We start from the raw sequence: 12958 nt of genomic DNA on the forward strand, positions 1-12958 counted from the left end.
GCGGGGGTAGAACCCTGAGGTGAGGGACACTGGGCCTGAGACAGGTGAGCCACCGGCCAGCAGAGGGCACTCCCAGGCTGGAAAAGAGCTAATTCCCCGACAACCAGCAAGAGGTGCCGCCAGTGGTGAATCTTCGCTTTGCTACACTACCTTTCAGAGCGAGGTATAGTGCGAATTCCTCATCAGACAGAGACACAAACATACCCTTGAGAAATGCTCAAGCAGAATCTTATCACTTGCTAATGCAAATCTTGGGCCTGAGTCCCCCTCAATTTCCAAGGAATACACTGGCAGCACTTCCCAGGATCAGGAGAGAAAAACAGGAGAACACATGTGTGTCTCTAAGGTACTCACATCTGGAAGAACTCGACGGAGACATTGGACTGACACTTTACAAAGGGACCTTTTGGATTGGTAAGAATCCCACACTTGGAAGTGGAGTTCACAAGGCTCAGCTCTCTGGAATTGCAGCCTTCAGCGAACCCTGTGTTTAACTCGATATTGTCAAGCTCCTCGTCTGAAATGACTTCTCGCCTGCAATGAATAAAAGATTGACTGACCATCCGTTTTCTCGATATGTCCAGCATTCACCTGAATATGCTCTTGGTAATACAGTGAGCTACTGCAGTGCCATGGGCAGGTCTAAGTTTAAGCAGATAGACCTAGAATCTTGGCACCTACGTTGAAGGAGATGGATGAACACAACATGAGAGGAGTATTAGAGCGGCTCCACAGGATCTCTCAGATTCCTGAATTTTAAAGTCAGAAGGGACCGTTATGACCATCTAGTTAGATGTCCTGCATACTACAGGCCAGAGATTTCACTCAGCAATTCCTGCCTCCAGCCCACTAGATGCCTCTCAAGGGGTGGCCACAATGATACAGCTGAACTAGGACAACTGTATCTCGAAGGTACCATCACTTTTTAATGCCAAGGGCGCTAATGGACCATTGCCAAGTGCCTGAAGGCCAACCTGACTCTGTGTATCTGACTCCTGGGACACATTTGGGTCACCTCGGGCCTGTATATTGTTTGCTTATGTTCTACCAGACAGCCTGCTGCAACAAGCAGTGTTCTAACTCATTCCATCTGCTCTTTGACTATCAGGGGAAAAAACCCTCTGGGTCAGGGACTTAATGGTGGATCAGCACTTTCCATGTGGCTGGGAAGAGAGCCTAGGTAGGGAAGTGAGGAGGTGCAATGAATTGACACCATCGCCACAGCAGCCTCCTTTGGCAGGGATCATGGCAGTCCCTAGCAGAATCCCAGAGGGAAGGCAGATGCTGGCAATGGAGCCTGCCCTCCCTTGGATCATCCCACCCAACAGGCAGGGAGGAGTAATTGATACCTTCCTGCAGAAGGGCCTGAGAGTCAAGCTGGACACAGGGTCTGAGCCACCTCTCTATCCCTCTGGGTTTATGGGGTTGACTTCTTGGAAGTCATTGGCATGAAACTGGACCAATGCAGTGATGCCTCAGGACCATGCTCTCCACATGCAAGGGCGCTGTCACTTCCTCACCTTAGCAGTGAGCAGGACAAATACATAAGTGGACCCAGAGAGGGAGAAGAAAGATCAGAGATGCACTACACAGTGCATTACCTCCTGGAGCATTAACTAAGGTTTAATGAACTACCTTTCAGGAGCCAAGTCTGGTCTGTATTTATGTAGGGCCAGTACCTGTGCCGGGAGACTGTTCTTGTGATGGGGACTTTCCAGCTCTCCCCAAACACATCCACATCCTTCACTCGAGTGCCATCTGGCTTGGTAAAGTCGTTTTTATACTTCCCATCAAAGTTGCCGCACAAGCCTTCGATTTTGTTCTTGTAGGTGTTGGCCAGGGTTATATCTAATGGGGGCCAGAAGGAAAAGCGGATAGAAAGAAACTCGTAGCCACAAGTGCACAGGGGACACAGAATGGAATGTTTGGCAGCCCCACTGCATGAGCCATGCCACAGGCTGATAATGTGGCAGGTGCCCTGTGCATGGAGACAGACCTGCATTCACAACTCCTGCAGGGCTAGGCCCCCTTATACGGGTGACATAAAGGGAATTGCTGCTCGTTGATAATAATTACCCTTATTTATAGGACACCTCTGCCCAAGGGCTCCTACACAGCCCACATACTTGTGCGCACATCTCATTTTCTCCCCCACACACCCTACAGACCGACATATACCCTCGACTCACCTCTCCGATACAGTCCACCTGCTCTGGAATGGTACATCTACACTGCAATGGAAGACCTGCAGCACGGCTGCGGCTTGCCCAGATCAGCTGACTCAGGCTTGCGGGGCTTGGTCTGCCAGGCTAAAAATAGCAGAGCAGATGTTCGGGCTCTGGCTGGAGCCTGGGATCTGAGGCCTGTGAGGAGGGATGATCTCAGAGCCGGGGCTTCAGCCTGAGCCTGAACGTCTACACAGCTATTTTTAGCCCTGCAGCCCAAGCCCCACAAGCCCAAGTCAGCTGACTCAGGCTCTGGAGCTCGGTGCCATGGGTTTTTTTATTGCAGTGCAGATGTAACCGAAGGGATCTCCCACCCTGCAAGGTGAATTCTATTTAATATCATTGAGTTCTTGGAAAACAGACCTTCCTTTCCTGCAAGACAGCTGGGATTTTAAGGCTTTGGGACTATGATTACATGTATAAACACCCTGGATCCACGTCCCATTCTACCCAAACCAATGATGTTCTGGGGGATCCAGACAGAAGGTGCCAGTATTGCTGTCTCTCTAGTTCCCAGGAAATAATTTGTCACCTGTTATCTGGGATTTCATATTACAGAGAAGAATCATGCAGTTAGACAATGCAGGTTCACAATTCACTTTGGGATTGGAATCTCCGATAGGACATGGCATTCAATGCATTCTACAGTGAGTTCTCTTGGTCATTCTTACCTAAGTTTTCAGCACCATCATAGCTGAGCGATAAGCCAAAATCTGTCTCCATGTAAATTCTTGTTGGTCTCTGGTATATGCGAAGACCTTCATGAGGCTGGGCAGGGGGGATGGTTTTCACTCCATCCAACTAACAGAGACAGAATTATTTATAACTCAGTGGACAGATCAAATTCAGACCTGCTCCCAGCAGAGGTGTGTAACACCCAGCTAACCTTTCCTGTTTTCAGGTTTTGTAATGAAATTTTCAGACAGCGATAACCATAAACAATTGATGTTCGTCTCCTCACTGTAGCTAAATGCTCTATGGAAAGAAGCTGGATTGATCGGAATTTCAGTATTTTCACACCACTCTGGGTTTTGGCTAGAAAAGACAAATGTGCATCCCCTGGAGAAAAGCTTGAAAACATGACCCCTAAATCTTAAAAACCAGCAGGCAAAGCAAAATAATCCCAAATATATTATTTTTTTTTCAAACTCCCCTGATCTTTAAGCCAATCATGTGATTTCTGGGGCCTGATCCCTGATTTCTGCACACTCGAGGTTCGCTGCTATTCTCCTCTCTCCCAATTCTAGTCTCCTCCGACCCTCCCCATTACTCCCTCCCGTCACCTCAGTGGAGTTAGGTGCCATTTGTGCCTTTGAATAGCTCCCTCTAGTGCCCATGGCGGCCAGCGTGCCTAGTTTTTACTGCCAGAAGTGTTAGCAACAGCAGCTGCCTGTCTCTGGGGGTGCCTCCCAAGACCAACACAAGCTGCCCCATTTGTGATTCCATGCTGGAAAAGCACATCATGCTGTGCCAGGCAGAAATGTGAACCATTGTTGGGAATAGCTGACTTGTTGGGTTCAGAGTGCAATGTTGTTTACTGACCTGCCTGAGCGAGACTGGGAGCCAAGAACTCAGGGATTTTAAACCCAGCTCTGATGCTGATATTGTCAGCCCATCCCTTGACTTCTCAGCAGCTCGGTTTCTCCATCTATAAAGTGGGGACCATTATCCATATTTACCTACCTCACAAGGCAGCTGTGAGGGATACTTGCTTAATCTTTGCAAAGTATGATGAGAAGCTGAGACACTGAGAAGCATTGTGCGCTAGTTAGTTTGCAGAAAGGGCTCAAATATAGTAGTGCATATTCTGTGAAATGCGTATTTAAATACAGCCCCGCATCTGCACTCAGACATTGTTCCTGAGGCCAGCATCAGACTTCACTCTGAGCAAACACGAGACAGAGTTTCCAGTGGTTATGCTTAAAGTCCATTTTGGAACCAGACAGCAGCATTTATGTTCTTCATAGGCCCATTCAGAGACCATGAGACATTCTGCTGCAGTCTAGAAACCCTAAGTGGCATAATCGGCACACTTTATAAATGGTCAGGAATCCCTATTGGTCACGCCACATTTTTTGATGTTACAGCACTAGGAGTGTGCAGCTTAATGCACTTCTTACCACAAGCTGCTTCTTCTGCCTGAACCACACTGTGTGATTGTAAACGCTGACACGTATCTCCTGGAGGAAAGAAATGTGGGACACTCCAGGGAAAAGCTTGTTCTTTCCCTCAATGCTGAAGGATGGCAGGCGGTTGGGGATGCTGGAGACAGTCTGAGACAGCATGTATGTATGTTTGCCTTGGAAGTGATGCATCAAGCCATCAAACGTCAGGTAGTGGGGATCTCCAGTGATGAGGCACTTCCCAAAGCCTAACAGAGAACAGTCACATTAGCCTCCAGTGTGTATGCAGAGCCCAGTCGAACAGGGCCGAGTCTGTGCTGTGGCTCAGTTTTAATAAATGGCTGGTGAGTTATGACATGCTTTCCTCTGAAAGCTACGATAGGTGCTCAGATACCACAGTACGGACACACAGACCGGCAGGCAGATGGTGAAACTCATCTCTGTGCTGAGAGCCAGTGGAAGTCCTCTGGGCTGAAGCAAGGTTTGAGTGGTTCACAGGTCTTGTGAGATGTGCATGGCACATACGGTTCCTCTGCAGAGGGGTGAGTCTCACCATGACAATGTAGTGGGCTTAAAGTGGGCTCGAAGAAGTGCCAGTTCGGTCATTGCCCAACAGTGGAATTTCAATAAGTTGCAACACAATGTTGGGGCCTTTACACCTTGTGTCTATGTTTGAAATGACACTTTGTCAAGCTCTGACCTGCCTCTCACCTACCTCTGAGGTCTTTGTATTTATTGCTGTTTGCGAGACCTTGCAACCAGCTTTTAATGTGTTGGATAAAAGCAATAAAGGGGTAGGATGTGGCTGACCCCCATGAAAGTGCGCAAAAGAGAAGGACAGGGGTGCAAGAAGGCTTCTCCCCTTTTCCATCCACCCATGCAGGGACCAGCCACAATCCAAATCCCAGTGCTCTCCTAAACACAGGCCCTGCTTCTTTCTGGTGCCACAGGAGTGCTAGGACAGCTCAAATGGGGAAGGGAAGAAGCTGGAGTTTTATCATCCTTCCACACTGGCCAGCTACACCACAGAAAATATGCCACCCTGCTCTACAAATCACAGCTGGGGAATTATTTGCTTGGCAATGAAATACAAGAGCATCTCTAGCAGAGCTGGTCAGACATCTGAAAAGCTGATTAATCAAATCAATTATTTGATGAGAAACAACCCAATCCCTCGACAGCCACATTCAACAGGTAATATCTGTCCAGCTCTGATCCCTGGTGATATTTTTTTTCCCTCTTCTTTCATTGTTGTTCTCAGGCTAGCCATACACTGGAGGACAATGGAATAATTGCCAATGGATTCATAGGCACTAGTCTTTCCTTCTTTTTAAACTTCATTCTCCGCTGTAATCTGAATTTGACCTTTGGCAGAGATAACATAGGAATTCGTTGCCTTTTGTATCTTTGTTACCAACCAAATATCAGGTTAGTTTCTATTTAAAAAAATACATCTCAATCTGTTGTTCCATTTTCCTCCACAAATTCGGTGTCTGTTAGGAGAACACATCACTCAGAGAGAGGAGACCTTGCCATGTTCTCCTATCAGTACTATACTGTCATTCAAACAGTCAGGACTGAAATGGAATTGTACTTATTGCAAACACAAATGCAGGCCTGATTCTCCACTGCTTTACACCTTGCACCATCACATCAAGAGGGGCAAAGTCAGTGGAACTTCCCACCAAGCTCGTCTGTGAGTGTTTTATGCCCATTTTGCCTCAGCTTTCTGCAGGTGAAAATGACAACACATGGAGCAAGGCCATAGAGGATCAGGGCCCTTGTGTTCTGTTATGTTTGGAAAATGATACGTGAATTTTCTGTTTCAAAAGCACTGGGGGCCAATTCTTGTTTACACTCGGACCCCTTTTCACCGCAGTGGCAGTGTAGAGCGGCCTTTGAGTGGGCATACATTACGTTACCTCTGCTTCTAAGGTTCCCTTGCCCTGGAAAATGGCCCTCCTTTGTGAAACAAACAATGGCTGCCTCCTGCTTGGATACACTGGAGGGTGGTATGGACTCTTGGTGCCCACTCCTGCCCCCACACCTGCCAGGACCTAGACGCACATACCTGTTGGTTTACATTGGTATTTCCCCTTGTTGTTGAGGATACAGATCTCCCAAGCATCACAGCCATAGAGCTGGCACTTGATGGTGTTGTCCTTCTGACACTTGCATTTGTGGCTGCAGTGGGGTTTTATCCAGCTCTCCCCACCCTGTGGGAATGCATGCAGTGTTTATGATACATGACATTGCTCTTCCTAAGGTGTGCAATACAAGGTCAGCAGCAAAGGAAGTGAACTGTAATCTACTGTTCAGGCCATTCCTTGGCTGCTAATCAAGGCCAAGTCTCAAGGAGAGCCTATGCGGGGATACCAGACTCCGTTGGCTGCGTTAGGGCCACAGAGAAATCTTGAGAGCTTTGCTTGTGCCCTGACAAACAAAAACAATGTTACCTTTGGATTCACTGCAACAGACTCTTGTCTTTTCTCTACCCTGCTACACTACAGTGACAACAAAGCTGAAGACCTGCTGGTCTTATTGCGTTTCGTGTGCTAATTTAGACATAAAACAGGACAGGGCCAAACATCCAGAGAGACCTTTGGCAAATCACCAGCAGCCACATTTTCAAAAGGGGCCACTGATTCTGGGGCCTCTGTTTTGGAGGCCCCACCTAAGATACTGTCTCAGTGTGGGGGATGGACTCGATGACCACTGGAGGTCCCACCCAGCCCTACGTTGCTTTGATTCTATGATCCCTTGGTTCTGATTTGCCAAAGCACTGAGCACCTGCAGCTTCCACTGGCTTCATCTGGAGCTGCAGCTGCTCAGAAGCTCTGCAAATCAAATCCAAGGTGTGTCCGTTTAGTCACTGCAGATTTATTTCTATTTGACCCACCAGGGCAGCAGGCAGATGCTCCTGCAGCTATTTACAGCTGTTAAAGCCGATAATCACCTGGTACAGAAACTACTTACACTGTAGTAGTTATCTTCATCATCCCTGCAGCCACACTTGCTCAGTGGTACACACTGGTCATCGCTAAGCACGTAACCCTCATTGCAAACACAACCTTCCGTGCATTCTGTTGGCTTTTCACAGAGGGAGGACGCATAAATATTATTACATGTGGCTGGGCAGGGAGAAGCACACTCAGTGTAATAGCTGTTGGATGGACAAGGCAATGCTGTGTGAAGAGAATAAAAACAGCGTTATTACAAAATGCAAGAGAACTATTCGATGTTCCAGAGCAGACATGCCTGGTGCTGACTGGAAGGACTTGGATGGCAACAGAGCACTAAAGGTTACTTCTTTATGATGTAATAGTGATGGCATAGTTATGGATTAATTTATTGTTAAAAACAGGTAAGCCCCTTAGAGGCTGTCAATTCAATTCTAGCATGAGCACGTCTGAGTTTCTGGGCATTGGTCTGAGATGTGTTTTTCATCAGTCTAGTTCAGTATCACATCTAGTCTTGGTCACTATTCAAAAAATAAACACAAGAAAAGTGTGATGGCCAGATCCACCAGTGTGCTCCAGCGGCTTTGCATTGCTCCGGTGACCCAAAACAGCCAGAATCGTGGTTTAACTGACTGGCAACATTTGTATTTCTGTCTCTTGCATTGCGGGAGTGGTACAAGCTAGCCAGAGTGTGTCAGCAAATCTGGCTCTTAATATGCAACAGACCCTTAGTCCTTCCTCCAGCAACGCCCCCATGGATGCCAAGAGGAGTTTGGAATGAGTCCAAGACATGTAAGGACGGCAGCGCTAGGCTCAAAGGGCTCATGCTCTCTAGTCTCCTTATCTCCCTTCTTCATTGTAAGCCTTGTTACCGCGTCTCCCAACGTCCTTTTGGCTGCTCCAAAACGCAATCCACCAAAGAGCTGCTTCTCAGAAGTGGGCCTTAGTTGTGAATGCTGGCTGATCACTTTTAACTTCCCATTGACTTGCCAGTTGGGAGATGCAAAATGTGTCAGGATTTGGCCGGGCTAATGAACACAGGTCCGTGGCTGGGTAACAGAGTCCTAACTGCAGTTAATGACACTGTATCTTCTTGGGCAGCTTTGATTTGTTAATTAACCAACCCAGCTAACACTGCTAGTTAATTCTCATGCCAGTGTCAGCCATTGAAATGCCAGGCTGTTTACGCTGAGTCTACTTACGGCAGAATGTGCTGGTCCTCCATTTAATGATGACTCCCTGCTTCTTGCAGGTGTCCACGTAGGCCTGTGTGATGGCACAGAGAGTGGACAGCATGCCATCATATTTACACATGTCGTAGATGCAGGTCTGGATGAAGAGGTCAGGTTCAATCAGATGGTGACATGGTTTGAAGGTGTCCGACTTTAAAACATTGCACTGGTTTTCAATGCCTGGCTTCTCCTCTGCGGTGCAAGGTGGGCCCAGCTCTTCTTGTGTGTCTGGCAAGCAGCTGCAAGAAAGCACAACATGGCGTGTTTCAGTTTGGAGAGGAACGCGCAGGCTGACACCCAGGCTGGAATGTTGACTGCTGGTGAGAGGAGCCAAATGATGGAGGCTGCAGTGTTCTCTCTCTAGTCACCATATGCCAGTAGCACTGCCGGCTTTCACCACCCCATCAGCGTGTCTCAGCCCTGACACAAAGGGACAACCTCCCTAAGTTGTTCAGATGCAACGCTCATGCAGTCCTTAGCATTTCTGCTGGGACTGCCAGTTCATGCTAACTGGGATGCCCATTAGGGAATAACCAATACCACTAGTTCACTTCACTTATGCTATCAGACATATTAGTGACGTCAGACTGTTATTGAATGGGACTGGATTTGACCTGACAAAATGCTGGTGAGCGGTTCTGTAGCTCATTGGTAAATCCTTGTGCCAGCCCTACACACATAACAGATTTCATTAACTTTCATCACAGAGGGGGAAAAAGCTTTCACCCTATGCCTCTGTGACCTTCGAGACTTAAGAACCTCTTCCTTCTTGGGCAGTGGCCTTTGCTGGAGACCCAGCAGAATGCCAGCTTCTCAAAGAAGGTGCAGGAGATACACCAGGCAGCATTGCCAGTGCATTTTCCTCTACTTGGCACATTTTACAGCAGGGACGTGGTTAAAATGTCTGCAAGGGAGCATGTGATCTGAATCAATACAAGTGGGGGAATGAAAAAGAGCCATGTTTACCCTGCATCACTGTCAGCTTCCACTTTCCAGCTGTTTCCAAATTGTGTGACGTTGTTAGCCTGCATGCCATTGGGCATGAGCAGCTCATCCCCACGCTGGCCATTATAGTTACCGCACATGCCACATACCTACAGCAGAAGAGAATAATGTCATAACCCAGGGGCTCTCATCCCATCCCCACTGCTGACCAAGGAAAGACATGGACAAATATGTGAGAAATCGGTTAGTAACTTGCCACAGCGCTTCCCAGTTCAAGCCGTCACTGTAAAATCTTAATGCACCAATGGAAAAATGAAATGATATTGCAACATATCAGTGGTTCCCTAAGACTTCCTGGCATTTGCGTTGGGAGGGGGCACGCACTCCCTCTAGTAGAGAGGAGGCTAACGAGCTCTTCTGGGCTGAGTCAGCACTAATCAGTCACACCTGGAAGGCTCGTGCGCCTGGAGGGAGAAAGCTTAAAAAGAGAGAGCCTGCCGTAGACAGGAGCAGTGACCAGAGATTGCTGGCTACAGGGACAGATCAGCAAAGAGGATGACACTCGCAGACCTCGCCGCCCCTGAGACTGCATGGACCAGATATGAAGCAGGGGTGACCCAAAAGGCGGAGCTGGAGGCAAGCCCTAACCCTGATTAAAGACGCTAAGCCTGCAGAGAAGCCAGATTGCCTCAGAGACTGACTCTTTTTTCACTCCCTCAGTAGCGGAGGGAGAGGGAAAGGGGCCTTTTTGTTTGTTTGTTTTGTTTGGAGAATCCCTTGTGTGCCGCAAAGAGAGGAAGGACTCTGTAAACCACTCAAATTGTGGGGGACTCGGGGTGGGAGGCCACCCACCACATACTTATATAACCCAAGGGGTAGTCTCTGTAATAACTGCCAGCTATGCACCCAGTTCTGTCATTTCCCGTAACTATCCCCTTGAAACATCTCTAGATGGTTGTAAAAAGGAAAAGAGAAGAAAACAATTTGTGTGTGCAGACAGCATTATTGCAAGCAGTAATAATAAAGCAAGAGAAGAAAATAAATTCTAATCAAACTGCAAAGCAGAAGAGGAAAATCCATGCTTTGAAGTGATGCCTTTTATTTTCTTAACACACTGAATCTCACCTTGGAGAAGTAAGATTCTGGAATGCTGATTTCCAAGTGCTGATTTCCATCGTATTTCACTAGCAGTCCAAAGTCAGCTTCCACCACCATGTAAATGCCCACATTTCCTATGGACACGCCTCGTAATCGGTTCTTTACTGGAGTGTGGACTCTCTCCTTATTGAGCTGGTGACAACAGACCATTTGTCAGTATAGAACATAGTACCTAGTAAAGTTTTTTCTCCTCATAGTTTATTTTCTCCAGGGGATCTGGAGGATTCCCCAACAGAACTTTAGCCCCTTAACAATTCCAACCTTTGAGGCCTCATGGGCTGCAGTGATCACACTTCTGGCCAAGGATTGGACAGAATTCCTATGTCATGCCTTAGCCAGGAAGCTGGAAGGGTCACTGTTGGGGCCCAGGTCCCTCCCCACCTGCCGGGCTGAGTATACATCTCCATATAATCTCCGGTTCCTGGTTAGCTAATCCAAAAGAATGTAATCCAGTCTCACCTGGTGCGGCTTTCTATGACCGCAAGTGTCTAAGCCATACAGAGATGTCTGAGTCTGCTACAGCTTTTGACTGTGAACCCTGGTTCTTTAGCTAGTTCAGGCAGTGGAAATTTATGATATTAGATCCAGAGATTCTAGGATCAAGTCCTGCAGACAATGACTCATGCAGGGACATTGGTACAGCAGCATACTGAAAATAGGTGCTGCAAGAAATTACTTGACATCTCAATGTCACCATACTGGGATACAGGTGATGGGTGAGGCAATACCTTTCATTGAACCGACAAGCCACAAGTGCACTGCACAGACCGTGATATACATGGTTATTAATGAAAGGCATGCCTGTCCCTTACTAAAACATGAAGATCCCTTTTCCTAAGGCTGTTTTTCTGTGCTGCTTTTAAGTTATCTGATCTCAAAATACAACAGTCCCACTACGTACCAGGATTGCCTTATTCTTCTGAAGGGTGATTCGGTTGCCATAGATGTCAATGTAAACTTCTTTGAGATATGTGGCCCCTCTTTGTCCTCGGTCTTCGTTTTTGCCACTGATAGTCACAGGAACGACACTGCTGCTGTTGCAGACTCGGACCAGGGTGTAGGTGCAGGTGCCCAAGAAGGTGTGCATCACTTTGTCAAAGGTGAAGTAGTGGGGATCTCCTGCCACCTGACAGGATGCTCTCCCTGAAGGTTAAATAAATGTCCATTGACTTTCGAGGATTTTATAGTGACCTCGGCTAATTAACAACTTTTGTGTTAGCGTCAGGTGTCATCACTATGAAAGGGCCTGAAGTGGGCTCCAAGGGCCTGATCTTGCCCCTCCATACTAAGGCAAATTCCCACTGAAGACATTCCAGGTTAATGCCAATCACATTCAGGGCCAATTTTTTGAATGAGACATCTCAGCTGATCTGCCCAAAAATGTACAAATTAGTAGCTGGGCAGTCAAAGGACCAACTGTTACTGCTGCTGTGGGCTCTCTGCACACTGCAGATTACCGGTGTGTACCGCTGAGTGCAAGTACTTTCAAGAGCAATTTAGGATATTGCTATTTTTAAATCTCTCTTTCGCTATCAATATTTTCCTAAATCAACCCCTTTGAGTTCAATTTTTGCATTTGTGGCATTGGGTGATTTGGGGCTGGATTCTGCATTCCCCACTCAGGCCAAGCTCCAGTGATCCTGCAAAGGACTATGCCAGCTCCACTCCCACTGCAGGGGAGGGAGCTCCGTGATTGCAAAATAGGAAATTTGTCTTTGAATGTTTCTTTGCACTGGCAAGAATCAGCCGTCAGCTCCTTCCTGTGCCATCACATGACGAACAAGGTACCTGGCAAAAGCCCTTCTGGCCCAGAAAGATCTAATTACCAAACTCACATCAGGAATCATTTTCAGGGAGAACTCACCAGGGGAGTAACAACCCAGCACCCCATCCTGAACACTGCATTTCTCCAGCACTCCACACGCCCAGCCTGTGCATGTGATGTTTTTATTGCTGTTGCAGGTACAGCGCTCAGTGCAGGTGTCTTGGGTGAACCAGCTCTCACCCAGCTGTTAGAGAAAGGAGAAGCACTTGAATAGATAATCCTATAAAGTCTATCAAGTAGTGTCACCCGAGTGGATAATCAAAGGAGTTTGGACTAGTTAAATGACTGTGATACTCTCCATGCCATTAAGTGCCTCCAAAGAGAGACAGTGTGGCTTAGGAGATGGTACCCAGGCCCGGGCCTCCTGAGACATAGGTTCTAGTCTTGGCTCTGTTGCTAGTTGATCTTAAACAAATCACTTGATCACTCTGTGCCTCAGTTTCCCCATCTCTTACACAAAATTGACCTCCTTTGACAAGTGCTTTGAGAC

The 12958-nt window shown here is 47.4% G+C and overlaps 1 protein-coding gene across 1 annotated transcript; it reads right to left on the bottom strand.

Annotated features, from left to right (window-relative positions):
- Nucleotides 1–350: 350 nt before the first annotated feature.
- LOC122455858 (zonadhesin-like) lies at nt 351–11752 on the bottom strand. Its single transcript, XM_043492603.1, has 10 exons — nt 11545–11752; nt 10611–10775; nt 9507–9634; nt 8511–8779; nt 7325–7533; nt 6420–6564; nt 4346–4596; nt 2897–3026; nt 1680–1848; nt 351–534 (listed from the first exon to the last, which is right to left on the bottom strand). The coding sequence occupies exons 1-10, from the start codon at nt 11728–11730 to the stop codon at nt 351–353; spliced, it is 1836 nt and encodes a 611-aa protein (XP_043348538.1). The 5' UTR covers nt 11731–11752.
- Nucleotides 11753–12958: the final 1206 nt, after the last annotated feature.

This window comes from Dermochelys coriacea, chromosome 9 (genome assembly GCF_009764565.3).
Source record: "Dermochelys coriacea isolate rDerCor1 chromosome 9, rDerCor1.pri.v4, whole genome shotgun sequence".
In the NCBI taxonomy this organism is placed as follows: domain Eukaryota; kingdom Metazoa; phylum Chordata; order Testudines; family Dermochelyidae; genus Dermochelys; species Dermochelys coriacea.